The sequence below is a fragment of the Lycorma delicatula genome, chromosome 13 (genome assembly GCF_047948215.1).
Source record: "Lycorma delicatula isolate Av1 chromosome 13, ASM4794821v1, whole genome shotgun sequence".
NCBI classification, from domain to species: domain Eukaryota; kingdom Metazoa; phylum Arthropoda; class Insecta; order Hemiptera; family Fulgoridae; genus Lycorma; species Lycorma delicatula.
The window spans coordinates 8,038,718-8,056,738 of NC_134467.1; the positions used below are offsets into that span (position 1 = coordinate 8,038,718).

Here is an 18,021-nt window from a genome sequence, read left to right on the forward strand (position 1 = left end):
AAAAACTGACAAAACCTTATGGAAGAATGTTTCCTTCTTTTGTTGAAGGTTTAATTGAGGAAAAATAGATTACAGAATGCAGCAGAAAATAATCATTGTCTCCCGACGCATTAAATGTGCCAGATTTGCCAGACTAAGAACGCCTTCACAGAAAAGTACGGTATGGACGCACCAAACAAGTCCTCCATCAAGCAGCTGTTCCAAGAGACAGGGAATGTGACAGATGCAGCCAAAGGTACTAACACCAGAAAAGTTGATCGACGTGCAAGCTGGATATTCTGTTAGTCCCAAGAAATCTGTAAGACATCTATCTAGCCAGTCCGGTCCATCTGCATTCATACAGAATTTGTGCTGTTTACTGCAGACTCTGGCTGGTATTTTTCTGTCAGCGGTTCACGTCAAATTTGTAATGCCAAATGGGGTTAGAACTCTACGACCGGTTTTGGTCTGATGAGACAAGGTTCCACCTCAAAGGAAACATGAATGCGCAGAATTCACGCGTTTGGTGTATGAAAAATCCAGATCAACTGCACAAGTATCTTCTGCACGGACAAAAAGCGGGTGTTTGGTGTATGATGTCATGAAGGCAAATCATCATGACAATCTTTCACGGCACAGTGAACAGTGAGCGCTACATACAGATGGTGCAACAATTTGTAAACACTATACCTGTAGACCAGCTACAGTACATGTGATTTCAGCAGGACAATGCTACGGCTCATACAGCCAACGTGATTTTGTTGGATCAGTGTTTTCATGGACAAGTAATTTCAAAGAGATTGCGGCCCCATGAGTCTCCTGATTTATCAGCTCCAAACTTTTTCTTGTGGAGATACCTTAAGCACGGTGCTTACAAAACTCATCCTCACACCGTTCCCAAATTACAGAGCGAAATTGAACGATGTGTCGGTACAATTCCTCAACAAACATTACAACATTTGTTTAAGAGCATACAATGTTGTATTCAATGATGTCAATCGCATAATGGAGGCAACTTTCAACTATTCTAACTTAATCATTTTCGCATAAGGTTGTGTCACTTTTCGAACATCTATAGAATAATGCAAGAAAATATTTTTTTAATATTTCTAATAAATTATATAAGAAGTATTTTTATTAGATTAACTTGGTAATTTATAGCGACTTATAATTTTTTTAGAGTAAATTCTTTTTTATGTTTTTCTTTTTAATTCTTTATCCAAGCTCGTACTAGGTTCTATAAACCTTCTAAGAGTTGGAGTGCGGCTTATTATGTGTACTAGAAGATCCTATACACACTTTATAAATTAAAGTGTGTATAGGAAAATTGTAATAATACCTGGTAAACAAATAAATATATATATTTGAACTGGTTTTTCAACAAAAAAAATTAAAATCACTTCAATAAGATGATGAAAATAATTCTTTACCTGTTTCATGATATTTGGACCTACTTTTGATAACATTTGCTCATAAATGTTTGAAATATTACTTTCAAAGTTAGTTTACAGTATCAAGGGTAAACTATTTTGAAAAAACTATAATTCTTAAATATCCTTGAAATTAAAAACCGATTGTGTATAATTCAGAAATTTTGGTGACAGCAAGTCATTTTAGATGAGTTGTGGACCTATTAAATAATGATAATCAATTTTATATATAATTAAATGATTATTTGAGAAAATTGTGAGGTTTTTCAGCGTTCTACAAGCATTCTCACCTATTTTAACAATGAACTCAGATGTCAAACCTTTTCTCTAAATTAAATATGATTTATTATAAACTCTGTAAAAGTGAGGAGTCTACTTTTGGCATCTGACAATTTGTCAGAATGTTGTTAAATTATTCATATATAAGATAATTGTACAACAAAATTGTTAGAAAACAATAACCTGTCTGAAGGTCCGACTGAGAGAGAGAGAGAATTTGAAGTTGATGAATTAGAAAAAAAACATAAAATTAATACTATGGTAGTGTATTACAACAATATAACCATGAATATAAATATTCTTTTACTATGATAAAAATATTTTATTCCACTTAAAGAAAACATGTCATCAACATTTGCATTATCAATAAACATTTAAATGTATATTAAAACAGGGTTCCCACCGAATTTTAAGATTTGTGTTTACTTACCTTTCCTGACTGATTTAGTAAAAATTTACTGATGCTCATAATGTTATGCTATTGCCATTTACTCCCCAATATATATAGATATTTTATTTTTTAGCAACCTCCACCATCCCTATTGCTGCCCAACTCACGCCTTTTTTTATTATTTATTTTTACATTCATTTTTTAATGACTTTTTTACAATATACATTTAAAATTAGGATATTTTTTGTGATAAATTGTTTCAGTAAAACACATTGCAAAATAAAAAAAAAATAACACTATTTAATAAGTTTCTTGCACAAAAAAGAACAACATGGTAACTCAAAGTTACATAGATAAGAAATAAAAATTAACTAAAGCAATTTTTAAGAATAATTGGCTCGCACCAAAGACTGCTAAACATTTTTCCATAAAAACTAGCTTACATTATTTTTCAGAGTAAACAGAAAACAATAAATATTTAATAACTTGGTTTGCATAAACATGCTAAGTAACACAGATTTCAATTTAACAAAGAATAAATGTATGATCACAAATCAAAGGAAAACTAAAATGTAAAAGTAATATAGATTAAAAAAACTAGAACAGAACACCTTATTTTGTACAGAAAACAAACGTTATTAACATTTACTTGAAAAATATTTTGTCATTATTATTCTAGCATATTTACATGAAATTAAGGATAACTTATTTTGTACAACATTCAGAATCCACATTATCTCCGCCTTAAAAACATCATCTTTATAACAAAAAGAAGTAATTGTGTGGTCATTTTACGTAAATGAAGTCGAGGATTCAAATGTATCATTTGCTACTGAAATACTATTATTCTGATCGGAAGATCCAGGCAAAGAACACATAGATATATCACAACCGTTCATCAAAGTTTTAGTTTACCGAGTTGAAGTAACGGGAGATAAAAACGTTTTCAGTGAAGGCTGAGAAGTCCATAACTTAATTACTCACCATAGTGAAATAATTTCCTTTATTGTGCGAAGTCATTGCCTTTCAGCCCATACTGCCCGGTCCAAAATGTTTTTTATGCATATCATAAAAAGCATTTCTACATCTTCGCAGTGGACTGAATTCTGGGTGTAAGTTTATATCTAACCACTGGTCAATATGCCTTTAAAAGCAATTAATTACCTTAAATACAAAAAAATTCACGATGGTTTGAGAGAAAAAACAATAAAAACCTTTAAATTTTTTCCTTTAAAACTTTTTTTTTGTTAAAATTTCACCGGTGAAAAAATTAACTGGAATTTGGAATAATCTTCTTTTAATAAAAAAGAATAAGCCGGGAAAGTATATCAAATACATTCTGTCATTATTGAAAAAAATACTTTATTAATAACTAACATAATCTTAATTTGGTAACAAAAATGCAATTGTTTCAACATTTTTACAATTTTTCCTGACTAAATTTATATTTCCTGACATTTCCTGCCTGTGGGAACCATGTAAAATACATTTAATTTATTTAATATTTAACATAATATTACTGTAAAACCTTAATCCAGTTTAAATAATTATAGAAAAAGAATATCTTTAAAAAAAAATTGTAAACATTTTTAATACTTCAGTTTCACTTTTATTTTTATACACACAATATTTATTATAATGTTTTTAATAAAGAAACTGAAATATAAAAAATATTTTTAACTTTAAAAATAATAAATAAATAAAAAAACACGATTATAATTGATTTGTTTTGTTAATTAACCTATGAGCTTTTAGACAATCCATTGAACAAAACACAAAATTATTATATTCAAATGGAACTTTGCCAGTGATATTAACTGCACACTTGTAACATCTGACCAACGCAAGATTATCAGCTGCTTTACCAACAGCTGCCAATATACGGCGTTCAGCTGCTAATGCTCTCTGCAAAAAACAAAGGTTCATTAATAACTCAACACAATCAATATTTTTGTATACTATTGACAAACTACACAGAAACGTAATGCATAACTTATAATACATAACATACGATATTACAACCTCTATATATATTTAGTGCAGCTTTCTTAACTCAAGGACTAAAAGCTGCTGTGTTCTTTTTGTGTAATGAGTATACTTGTAGCCTCTTCCATAAACAGCCAAGCCAGAATATGTTAATTAGAAACCCAACAACAGATACATGACAGGTGACAGTATCAAAAATGTCATATAGTAATGGATTATAGGAACCAAACCAAATTAAAGCTTAAAAACCTACTGATTTAATTACAATGCAATTTTGAAGCAAAAAAATATTTTTTCAGTGAATCACAAAAATAATGGATTAAGATTAGATTTTACAAGATGTGTAACTAAGGTCTGTTTTGAAATAAAAACAAAACTGAAAAATATGAATACACTTAATTACATATTTTACTCTACATTTACTTGATACTTTTGTACATAGCTGCCTTCAATTTCAACACATTCTTCATAGCGTTTCACTAGCTTCTTTATTCTTTCTTCAAGAAATATTGCTGCCGCTGATTTAATTAACCACACAGGAAAGTCATTTTTCAATTCATCATCATTGTCAAATCTTTGTCAGCAAGCTGCTGTTTAAGGTAAAAAAAAAAGAAAATAATCACTTGGCACTAAATCAGGGCTATACGGTAGACGATTGAATATATTCCATTGCAGCAATTTTTCTGATCGTCTCACCATCTAATTTGCAAGTGGCCAGAGATCATCATATAAAAACAAAATTCCAAGGAATAGCATTCCACGTCGTTTGTTTTTTATAGCTCTTCTAAGATATTTTAATGTTTCACAATATGTATCAACATTTACAGTAGTTCAGTGATCACTAAATTTGACTGTCAAGACACCCTTTTTGTCTCAAAAAAGAAAAAAAAACAATAATCATCGGCTTCTTTATCAAACATTCTTATTAAAACTTCTTTGATCCTTCTTTCTGCTGTCGAGAACCACTGTAAAGTATTACTTCAGAGGATGAATGTAAATGAAGGCAGTGTTGTATGGACTCAGGTCGACCGTTCCGGCAATTTGTGGTTAATTGAAAACCAACCGCCAAGGAACATTGGTATCCATGATTTAGTATTCAAATCCGTATAAAAGTAACTGCCTCTACTACAATTTGAACCTTAGAACGCTTGATTTTGAAATCGGCCGAGTTGCGATGACGAGTTAACCGCTACATCAGCTCGGTGGGCTAACTTCTTTTCCAGATGATGATAAATGTCACCATTACTGCCACTTTGTCTCAACATTCGAATAAGAAAACTAGGTTTCATCTTAGTAACATTGAGATCAAACAATTCACCTTCATTTTCATAATGCTGCAAAAATTCAAGCACTGCAAGAAGATATTTTACCTTGTGTGCGTCAGTTAACATCTTTGGCATCCATCTGGCCACAATTTATTAATTCCCAATTTTTCTGTTAAAAGTTTATAACTAAGAGAATGTGAAACATCAAAGACAATTGTGATACGGTGAAGTGCTGGTTTTCTTGAATTTTTTTAAATTTTCCAATCTACTGAAAAATTTATCACTGGTGGCTGGCTACTACGTTCTTAATCATGAATGTTCATTTACCCTCATAATATTTCACTCATAATTTGCCTCTGAATTTCAGTGGCAGAATTGTGTTTTTCCAACAATAATCTGGTTACTCCTCGTACTTCACAGTCAACAGTATCAGGAATTGTAGCGCTCATTACAAATGAATGATATAAACAACTAAAAACAAAATGACTAAATGATTATTGCTAACAGCTGTCTACTGATTAAAATAACTGAGCTATGTAAGCGTCATCTGTTTACATCCCATACACGGGTGGCAAATTTGAAATGAACTTTATTTTAAAAACAAGCTTTCACGAAAGTGATCAAAAAAGGTGATAAATTTAAAATGTAATATTTCAGTCAAACGGTGATAACATAACAAATTAAAAAAAGGTAAATTTTTGAAATATCTATAAAAAAAAATTTCTTCTCTTTCCTCTTCCATATAACTTAATAGTGCCATTCTGACATGGGCTCAATGTTGATCTCGGATACCAACCTTATCTTCTCGATTCCCAAAGCAAAGAAAATAATGTAAATCTTAAATCACAATAAGTGTAATTTTGAAAACAAATATTTGTATGCATTGTGGTTATAGCGTATAATAAAAAACAAGTAATAAATAATTTTATCAAATTAATGATAAAAAAGTAATTGATTTAAATGCAAATTGCAAATCATTATAAATTTTCTGTTATTATAGCTGTTATTTGACAATCAAAGTAATGTCTTACATGTCAATTGAAGTAGCCTAAACAAAGGTAATATTATATTTTAATCTACCTATAACAACTGTGACAAAATAATAAATTAAAATTGTAGAGTAATAATATTAAAAAATACATTTCATAATTCTAAAATAGCAAAAAAAAAGGGTTTGAACCATTCTTGTCATAAAACTTAACTGGTTGAAATTGAAGATCATATAGCGCAACCAAACATTTAGTACACGAAGAATGCACGAATAAATCATAACAAATCTACTTATTAGAATACAATAGAAGTAAGCGGGTATAGAAGTAGAATAACCAGGATCTGTAGGCTGGGCAAATTGAAAAAAATAGTACGGCCTTCAACTATCAACTGATTTCAAAACTACTATAGCATAATCAATACAAAACTAAATATTATTCCATAAATTATTTTCTTTTCTAATTACCTTTTCTCTATCACTTAATGACAAAAATCGCTTTTTCTCAGCTTCTTCTTGTCTTCTTGGTTCATCGGCGATTCTTTTTTCTTTTTCTTTTTGTCTTTTAGCTTTTTTCAAGGCTTTTCTCTTTTCTGCCATTTCTTTTTCAATAGAATCTGTCAAAGGACTAGGTATGTGTGACTGAAACAAAAATACTAATAATATTATTAAAAAAACATACGTTACTACAAATTATAAATACTCTACATTTGAACTATGTTTTTTTAATATAAATACGAATAGCTAAGGATAACCGACTGAAATGATGAAATACTATTTATTTTTGCACTGAACTCTATACAATCTAATAATAAAAGGATAATTTTGATTTATAATTAATATGGACTTTGTAGCTTAAAGCAATTTTGAGAACAACATCTCATAAGTAAAATTTTCTTTAAGATGCACTGATAACTATAAAATAGCAACAAAAATTAAATTAATACCGTTCATCATTAACAAGGTACATTGTATTTTAAGGTAAATTATATAATAATTAAACTAAACTTCAAAGAAAGATAACATTTAATTTAAAACAAAAACTTTTAATGATGTTTTTGAGTTCCTAGATCACAAAAAAATAAAAAAAATCTTAAAATTTATTATTTATTTTTTGGCTGAATTTTAATGTATAGTTCAGTCAAAAGATTAAAACGCCCTAAGGCTATAAATGAAAAAAAACAACAAAATAGTCTAACATTACTTTGCTGAAACACACAGATCTGCTTTACTATACTTTGCCTAACCTAGACTTAGTGCCAGATAATAAGGCTTTGTGTGATACACAGGTTTTTTGATACTATATCATGTTTCAAAATGAATACGTGGTGGGGGGGGGGGCATTAATGTTACATAACATTTATTAAGTTTTATTAACATTGATAAATTTTACATGAAAATGAAAAAGCAACTCAAACAGTTTTCCTATTTTCCTACAAGTGTTCAATGCAAGCACCATTCATCACAGCAAACGTCTAGCTGATAGGATTGTTCATCCCATACTTTAATCACCAAGTAAGGAATAATTGATGCAATGGCTGCTTCGATCCTGTATCTCGGGTAGGTCAGCTGCGTAACAGCGGCAGATATACTTGATCCTTTATATACCCAAAGAGAAAAATCACAGGGTCAGATCAGTTGAACTTGGAGGCCACAGCAAGCAAGCCCTATCATCTTTTCCGTGGTGACCAAACCAGCGGTTGGGAAGAATTTCATTCAACCAATCACTTAAAATGTTATACCAGGGAGGAGGCGCACCATCTTGTTGCCACATAAAGTTCTGTGGTTCATACTGCAGTAGTTGTATCATATCAAGATTCACTCCAGACACACTTGTTCCCGTGAAAAAAATGGTCCATAAATTTGCTGTCAGGATACGACACAAAAAACATTCGGTTTTGGGAAGTCTCGTTCATACTACAATATTTTGTGAGGATTTTCTGGCCCCCAAATACGCACGTTATGCGTTTACTTTTCTATTAACTGTTGATTCATCACCGAATATGACATGATAAAGAAAGTCTTCATCGTCATAATGCATTTCATTTGCAAAGCAGGCATGCAAATCATAATCTGTAGGCTTTAGAGTTTGTAACAGTTGTAAACGATATGGATGCAGTTATAAGTATTTCCTTAAAACCCTCCCTACAGACGTCACTGGAATTGCTAATTCACAGCTAGCCTTCCTAACGAATTTCCTAGGACTACCCTCAAAAGACTCGTTACACATTCAACATTGTCTTTGGACACACTTGGTCATCGTGTAATCCTCCCTTTACAAATACAGCCAGTGGTTTCAAATTGTTTATACCATCTACAAATGTTATTGTCCCTAGGCAATCGAAATGGAATGCATGTTGAACAGCGATTACAAATTCACGCTTGCAAACTGCAAAACACAGAATGCTTTCTGTCAGGTGGTCGCCATCTTTGCTGCTAGTGTTTTCAAGCAGAAGGTACAGGAAACAGTTTAAGAGCTTGCACACAGCTAAAACTGTTTCAGTTGCTCTTTTGTTTCACATATGATTAATCAATGTATGTGAAACTTGAGAAATATTAGATAGCTCTAAAACTCAAATATTTATTTTGAAATAAACGACACAACTTTGCCTTAGAATATGATTCTACTAGTCCATTTTTTTAATGGAATTCTGTACTTTTTTAAGGCTTCACTACGTATCTGAAAATTGTAAGTAATAATTTTTTTTTTGAGATTTGTAATAATTATATTTATTTTCATTATATCAAAATTTATATCAATAAAATATGATCTATTTTTCAATTTCCTTTCAAAAATTTTTTTGAAAAGTATTAAGATTATTTTAAAATATGTTTTACCTGTGGTAAAAATTAATTTCTCTTCCTTTTCCCCCATCTACTTACTGTAATGCAAAACATACTTTATAATCAACACAGTAGCTCTGTTTTAAATATATATTAAGATGTGTTTGAAAAACAAAATAATTATTGTTTCACGTTTTTGATATCTCTTATTCTTATTTTGCATTATTATTATAGTTCTATTACATTGTTTGGTCTTCCTGTTTTGTTATCAAATAAAGAATATAATTTTACGAGAAATATAAAAAAAAAGAAAGGAACTGATCATTCATTCAGAAGGATCATAGAGATCCATGTGATCTTTGTTAAAGGATTCCAATCGGTGAAAAATATTTGTGTGTTAAATGAAAAAAAAAGTCATTGTGACACGTTAAAAAATAATTTAACTTCTCAGAAACATAAAAAAAGTTGTAAACCAATTAAATGAAAATCAAGGATAAATTTAAAATAAATAATTATTATTAACTAATAATACATAGGAATAAGCTAACTCAAGGCAGAAATGAAAAGGACCTATCCCTTCTTTCCTCTGATTTGAGAAACCAATAATTTTAAACGTCTATAGTTTATAATTTGTTTAAAAGTCACACTTTTAAAATCTAAAGGCCGCTTTATTTTAATCATATCAACATGTAGAATATTACTGTGAGTGCTAATGTAGATTAGTGTTGCAACATTCATAAAATTCAAAATCAAGAATTACATAATAAACCCTTACAAGTGAATGTTATATTATGTTTGGTACGCCAACAGATGATATGAAAAATTCATAAAATAGCCTTTTTTTTAACAGATTTACAAACATTAATACAGACAAACACATAAATACATTCAAAAAACAAAATATATATAAATAATTAATAGAATAAACAACTGAGCCTTATGTTATTGAAATTAGTAACTGGATAAAAATATTTTATCACATTTACCTTTGAATAGTCATATCTATCTGGGTATTCACCCATAAATCTTCTAAAAACGTTGCGTGTTTCTTTATCTGGTGCAAAATCATATGCTGTCATAGATTTTTTATCACGTGCACAAGGGTTGGCACCGTTTTCCAATAAAAATCTGAAACGAATGATGGTAAATTACATCCAGCTAAATCAATCCATCATTTTTAACTAAACATAATTTATTTAACTACATGAACAGATTTAAATTTGTATACACTATTGATGTAATTGAATCTTATCATTTTAGTATAGAGCAAAAATGAATGTCCGCCGCCTCAAAATGTGTCCTTATTGACGAAGGAAAGGAAACCACAACAGAATTCATAACACTTTTAACAAAAATATCATTCTTTTATGGAGAAACATCCCAAAATTTAAGGATACATACTAACAGCAGAAACCATGAATAACATTATAAAATATTAATTATAACAAATACAATAACTGCAACATAAGATGAACAGTACAGCCCAAAAATACAACAGGTGTTATCACAGAGCAGCTTTTGAGGAAAGTTCAAGCGATGAACTTACATTTTGAGGTATACTAGTAACACAAAATACACAACTACATAAATAAAAATATTAAAAGTTAACTTAAAAAATTAACTTAAAATTAACTTACTGTATCACATCCTTGAATGCATTTTTTGAGGCATGTTGAAGTAATGTTAATCCATCTTGTGTCACCTGATTTAACGCCAATATGATATTATCATCACAACTGACTACAGTTATACCATCAACTTGCTGCTGTTCACAATCTCTTTCTTCTTTAGCTTTAATTTCTTTAAATTCATTTAATGCATTTATTAGTCCACTTATATCACCATTGATGCACGCCAAATGAACATTTTTAGTTAATTTACCAACAACTGCATTTTTACCTACACATAAAAAACTGAGCGATTAAATATAACATAATTATACAATGAAGAAATGCCATATGTTAGACATCATGGCAGAAAAATGTTCAGTAGACCACGGGTTAAAAATTCCCTTTACTTCAATAGATTTCTCACAAGTCAAGTTATTTCATATTATATGATGATCTGTGAAATAAATAGGATTTTTGTCTTATAAATAAACATGTGTGGGCTGGCGTGGAAAGTTATGGACGACAGAAATGTGAGGAGGGGGGAGTACAGCAGCCTCCCCCCTCCTAACACTCTGATCAGTCTATCATGCCAGTGCAAGAGGTCCCATTATTACTGTGTATTACTGTGAAATTTCTCACAAACAAGGGCATCAGAACCTTTGAAATGTTGATTAGATTTGAATGCACAGTTTGGAGATATGATGTTATCCCCAAGACTATGACCAGGCCAATAAATTTAAAGGAGAGTATGAGACTGTACAAAAAGAGTCACAATTAAGCATTCAAGGTCAAGTGTGACGCATGACAACCGTACGTCAAGTGATGATGAATCATTGAAGATGATCTGCACCTTACAGTTGCTGCAACTACTTCACAAGTGGATATCAGTTACGGAAGCGTACATTTGATTGTCACAAAGCACCTTGGGTTTTTCAGTGTTTGCGAGGTGGTTCCAAAATTTTTGACCCAAAAGTAGAAAAAGATCCAACAGGAAATTTTTTAAAGGCTTCTGAACCGATTTCAAAGAGAAGAGGAAAATAATTTTTTTACATTAAATCATCACAAATGGTGAGGAATGGGTTCATCACTAACTTCCAAATCGAAATCAGTGAGTATGGAGTGGAAAGCCTTCAAATGTAAAAATAAAATTGTAAGTCCGCTGGAAAGGTCTTTGCAACTATCTTCTGGGAAAGAAAAAGCGTATTGCTCGTTAATTTTCTCCACATATATCACACTGTGAATGCTGCACACTATTGCCAGCTCTTAGACAAAGCGAAAATTGCCTACAGGAACAAAACGCACCATCAGACGATCAGATATTTAATTCTCAAGAAAACGCCTAGCCTTATACAGTTGTTGATGCTTGAGATAAATTGGATGAAATTTATTTGGACACTTTAGAACGTTCTTTGTAAAACTCAAATTTATGCTCCTGCGATTTCTTTTTGTTTGGCCCATTGAAGGAGGCAATGGGAGGACATCCATTCCAGAGCGACAAACAATTTACTTGAGTTCATGTGCAACTGGCCTGTAAACACATCCGTAAACAATTTATGAAAAAGGTTGTACAAGTTCCACACATGAAAATATGTATGACACTTCAGGGAGATTACATAGAAAAGCAATAAATATGTTTTGTACTTTTATTCTGTACTAATAAATGTTAAAAACACATGTTTAAATTATATTTGACCCTCATAAATTAAGTTTTTATTTATTCTCAATACAGAATGAAATAAAAAAAAATTCAATTGAAAACGATTTTTATCAGCACGCAGCAAGTAATGAAATAGCTTCTTTTATTTTGATAATGCACCATTATACTTTATCAGTAGCATTTATAACAAAAATTATTCCCTGAATTCTTGTACAACCCATAATATGAAAACCAACCCATCTACATAACTCAGGTGTAATTACTCGATAAGTTTAATAAACTTAATCATCATTACAGGAATAATCATAAACACATAACATTTTTTTTAACATATTCAGTGCTGAGCACAGGTGCATAGTGTATGCATAAATGCAACCTGCTGATCATGCACATACGAGGTGTGACAAATAAAGTAATGAGACTGATGTGAAAAAAAATGTTGCTTACCATTTTAGTCATGTTTAGTGTTGTCTCCTTCAAAGTAGTTCCCCTCTGATTGCACACACTTATTCCAGCGCTTCTGCCATTGACGGTATCATTTCTGGAACTCATCTTCTGTAATATCCTCCAAGACCCTCGTCACAGCTTTTTGGACATCTTGTGTTGTTTGAAAATGGTGTCCCTTGACCGCCATTTTGATTCTTTGAAATAGAAAAAAGTTGCACGGAGCGATAACTGGTGATTAAGGTGGCTGTGGTAGTACTGAAATTTGTTTTGAGGTTAAAAATTGCTGTACTGACAGAGCAGTATGGGATGGCGCATTATCGTGATGCAGAATCCAATTATCAACGATGTTGGCATGGACACGAAGAACTCGTTTACGAAATCTTTCTAAAATTTCTTAGTAGAAATATCGGTTAACTGTTTGTCCAGGAGGCACCCACTCTTTATGAACAATTCCCTTGGAATCGAAGAAGCACACAAGCGTGCATTTCACTTTTGACTTTGACATGCGAGCTTTTTTTTGGTCTGGCTGATCCCTTTGAGCGCCATTGCGAACTTTGGTGTTTTCTCTCTGGATCGTATTGAAAAAACTAACCTTCATCACCAGTGATAACACGGCTCAACAAATCTGGATTGATTTCCGTTTGCTCTAACAGATCGGCTGCCACATTTTTCTGTGTTTCTCGCTGTTGTTGTGTGAGATTTTTGGGGACCATTTTTGCACAAATCTTTCTCGTACCAAGATCTTCAGTTAATATTAGACGAACCGTTTCTCGATCGATGTTTAGTTTTCTGCGATCATTTTCACGGATAAACTTCAATCAGATCGTATGATTTCACGCACCCTGGTCAAGTTGACATCTGTCCGTGAGGTTGACAGTCGTCCACTGCGGTCTTCATCTTCAACATTCGTTCTACCTTCACTAAAAATTTTATGCCACTGAAAAACTTGAGCTCTTGACGTAACCTCCTCTCCAAAAGCCTTCTGAAGCTTACCGTAAGTTGTCGCGTTTTCACCCGATTTAACGCAAAAAGAAATGGCATACTATTATACAATATTTTGCGGTTTCATTTCTGTGACGAGAGACACAAACACGTGTTCACTTATTACGGCACAACTCACGACTGAGCAGTTGCATCAATGTGCCGCTTGGACTAGAAGTAGCTTATAGACCAAGGTCAAAGATGGTGTGCCTACGCAAGCTGCAGGGTTGCCACATCTTGCAAAGAAAAATCAGTCTCATTACTTTATTGTCGCACCTCGTATGTATGGTAGTACAGTGGCTTTTTTATCTCTACTTGTGGGGGGGGGGGGGTTTAGGAGGTTACTGTTGACTCGGTATCGTATATTACTACATCAAAAATGTTTATATTTTGTTACTGTGCAGTTTGTTTTTAGTTACACTGAACTAGCATTTTTTGGCGAAACTTTAAATTTTGTAAATTTTCATCACTTTTGAAAGAGGATAGATAGATTTATAATAAATAAATTTATTTGATAAATTATTTGTATTTTAGTTAATATTGATTAGACAATCATGTTTTACTTAAATTTTATAATTATATATTACTATACTATTTTCATTTCAGAGTAATACTTTTTGATGATTATATTCTTTTTAATAAAATGTTTATTACATAAATATTTTTAATATTTTTACTATTCTTTTTAAATAAAAATATTAAAATATACAATGTATTATTTCATTATGTGTTTAAAAACATAAATAGTACACTTAGTTACTTTACTTGTTTTTCAGATCTATTCTATAACGTTCAGAGGAATTTACGTAAAAACTAATTTTCTGGTCATAAACAAGTCAAACGATAGATGAAATCAGACGAATATAAACTACAAATTAATTTGACACAACAGTAAAATAAAAATTCTAAATTGATTATAATACACAGAATAAAATGAGAATTTATCGCAAGAAAATTTAACATGGATGTAAGTAAAATCCACAAACTTGGGTTTTTTTCCATAAAATGAAGAAATAAATTATTTTATCTAATTAAAAACTAGAAAATTAATTAACATAAATTGCCAGCATGAAAAAGTAAGGAGTTTATGAATACACTCCAACCATGCCCGAGTGAATGTTCAGCACAGGTAGTATAAATCCAAACTTTTTCATGTGTGCACACGTGGTTGTGTTTTTCAGGCTTTTCAAACGTTTTATACTTCAAGACAGATAAATGTTGATAATAGTGTAATTAAGCAAGTTAAAAACAAAAAAATAATTCAGCATGAAGGTTAATATACCTATGAAAAGCCACCAATGAATGTTAAATTTATTATAAAGAAACAAATTTACTATCATAATTATTAATTACTATATGTTTTTACAACTGGCTAAATCAGTCTCTCTTTTCTCTGTTTAGCCTTTGGAACTACCATAAGGTATTACTTCAGAGGATGAATGAGGATGATATGAATGTAAATGAAGTATAGTCTTGTACAGTCTCAGGTCAACCATCCCTCAGATGTGTGATTAATTGAAACCCGACCACCACAGAACATCGGTATTCATGATCTAATATTCAAATCTGTATAAAAGTAATTGCCTTTACTAGGATTTGAACTCTTGACTTTGAAAACAGCTGATTTGCAATGACGAGTTCACCGCTAGGTAGACCTGGCGGGTTGGCTAAATCAGTTTACATTTAATTAATATAAAATCATTTTTAACTGGCTGATCTGAATAATGATGAGATAAATTGTTATCTGATCAGTATTCATATCATTCATCTCAGATATTTAGCAGATAATTTATTTGTTGTGATGAACTATGAATGAGGAATCACATTCTCCTCCAAGTACAGCACATGAAAGACCAAGTATAATCTGTATAACATATAGATTGATCTATTACAGTACCAACATTTTTTAGTATCGCTGGAGAATATATAATGTAATATATTTTTTACAAGCTTTTACTTTTCAAAAATCTAAATATCTTTGACAACAGTAGTTCGTTTAACGTTTTCAATTTATTTTTAATAGTTTGAAAATCTGCTATCGTGGAATTGTTTTTTGTCTTGATGCTTTATATTTGGCCAGATCAGCTGCCACTAACCTGATAACCTTGAATTGTCTGAAATTTTGAGTTAATATAATGCTAACGGAGGTAGAAGATTTTAGTATTTGGGAAGTAGAATTACTAAAGATGGATGAAACAGGAGATATAAAATGGTGAGTAGCTTATGCAAAACAAGCCTTCAGTCAGAAATATAATTTCTTTACATCAAAAATTAATTTAAACATCATGAAAAGATTTTTGAATGTATATGTTTGGAGCGTAGCTTTATATGGAAGTGAAACTTGGAGGATCAGAGTACCTGAGAAGAAAAGATTAGAAGCTTTTGAAAAGCGGTGCTGTCGGAGAATGTTAAAAATCAGATGGTTGGATAAAGAGACAAATGAAGAGGTATTGCGGCAAATAGATGAAGAAAGAAGCATTTGCAAATATATACTTAAAAGAAGAGACAGACTTATAGGCCACATATTAAGGCATCCTGGAACAATCGCTTTAATATTGGAGGGACAGGTTGAAGGAAAAAATTGTGCATGCAGGCAACGTTTGGAATATGTAAAACAAATTGTTAGGGATGTAGGATGTAGGGGGTATACCGAAATGAAACGACTAGCACTAGATAGGGAATCTTGGAGAGCTGCATCAAACCAGTCAAATGACTGAAGACAAAAAAAAAATGCTACTTATAGCATACAGTATAAAGTATTGCAAATATAATATTACAATAGTTAACAATCAAAGCAGAGGGTTGCTACAACAGAGTTGTAAGCCCAATGACTACTTAATACATCATCAAATACCCTGTTTAACTCTACGTTTAATTGTTAGTCATTGAAATACAAATGTAATATAATTAATGATTTAAATTAAGTATATTATTACTTAAATTGAAAATTCTTAGTTAATTCTTGAGTTGAAAATTCTTAGTAAAAGAAAATTATGATAAATATGGCTGTGACCTGGTTTTGATAGTAGTTTCAGGTACTTATTAAGTTTTAATCAGTTTATTCATGAATATATAAAATTTAATTCACAGTTAACATTTATACCAATATTATCAATATCACCTACCTACTATGTATTCTTTTTACAGCAAAGGTTACCTATTTTTTATAAAAAAATCCTTTTTAACTTGTTTTTAAAAAAAATATTAATAATTCTTTATTATTCTTAGCATCTATACTTTTATGGGCAAATTATTTTAATTTAAAAAACCTTCTTGCCACGCTCGAATCAAACTTCGAAACCTTATCATACAAATGCTATTTTAACAAACAACAATAATTATAGTGATCCAAAAAAATTTTGATAAACATTATTTTACTCACTTATATTTTATTTCTGTATAAGACAGCTAAAGAGCAGAGATACATGAAATTGAAAATAGTTATGGACTTTGGACCTTTGTAACATAAAATAAACAATTCAGCACCATTTGTTCCTTATTTCTCTTGCTCAGAACTTTACATTCTTTCTATCAAAAAACAATTATATGAAGTTTTATTGAAACAACAACTGACTGAAATCGTTCAACCTAAACATCATATAAACTTCAAAAGAATATTTTTATAATTTACTATTATATATATATTTTGTGTCACTTGCCATAAAAACCATGAATCTGTGAATTTTAACAAAAACATCGTGATTCGTGTAAATCTGATACCTTATAATTACAGTTACAAAATAAACTGAAACCGAATAAATAAATCATTTACCCTAGAAAAAGGAATAGAATGTACTCTGCAACTCTTCCTTCAATAAAGACTGCTCTCTAATTTTCTATAGACTTTTTGTTGTAGCTGATAATTTTATACAAAACATTACTGAAAAACTATATTATCAATGACCCAAGTGTTGAGAAATAGCAACGCATACAAACCTTTTGAGAGTATAAATGTTGCAGATGAAAGACTTGAAGGTCTAGTATAGTTATACATTTAAAATAGAAAAATGTCTCATCTGTATAAAATATTTTATCCAAACTGCAGTACTATCTATCTATTGGCTACACCACTCTATCTATTTGGCATTATGAAAATATTACTGCCAAATTGAAAATCGAATCTACATCAATTATGTGTATTACTAACTTCTTGATAGAACTTTACAGGATGTAAAAATCTACAGAGTGCTACTTTACTTATGTGAGGATGAGTTTTTGCGGGTC

The 18,021-nt window shown here is 31.0% G+C and overlaps 1 protein-coding gene across 4 annotated transcripts in view; it reads right to left on the reverse strand.

The window, feature by feature from the left end:
- Window positions 1-2,359: 2,359 nt before the first annotated feature.
- Window positions 2,360-18,021, reverse strand: part of LOC142334106 (tRNA endonuclease ANKZF1-like) — a 47,277-nt gene continuing 31,615 nt past the window's right edge. For all 4 annotated transcript variants that reach the window (XM_075381809.1, XM_075381806.1, XM_075381807.1 and 1 more), the window contains 4 exons: window positions 10,740-11,001; window positions 10,089-10,230; window positions 6,787-6,960; window positions 2,360-3,984 (listed from right to left, as the gene is read on the reverse strand). In XM_075381809.1, the coding sequence (XP_075237924.1) occupies window positions 3,793-3,984; window positions 6,787-6,960; window positions 10,089-10,230; window positions 10,740-11,001 (770 nt within the window). In that variant the 3' untranslated portion in view covers window positions 2,360-3,792. The remainder of the gene's footprint in view (window positions 3,985-6,786; window positions 6,961-10,088; window positions 10,231-10,739; window positions 11,002-18,021) is intronic.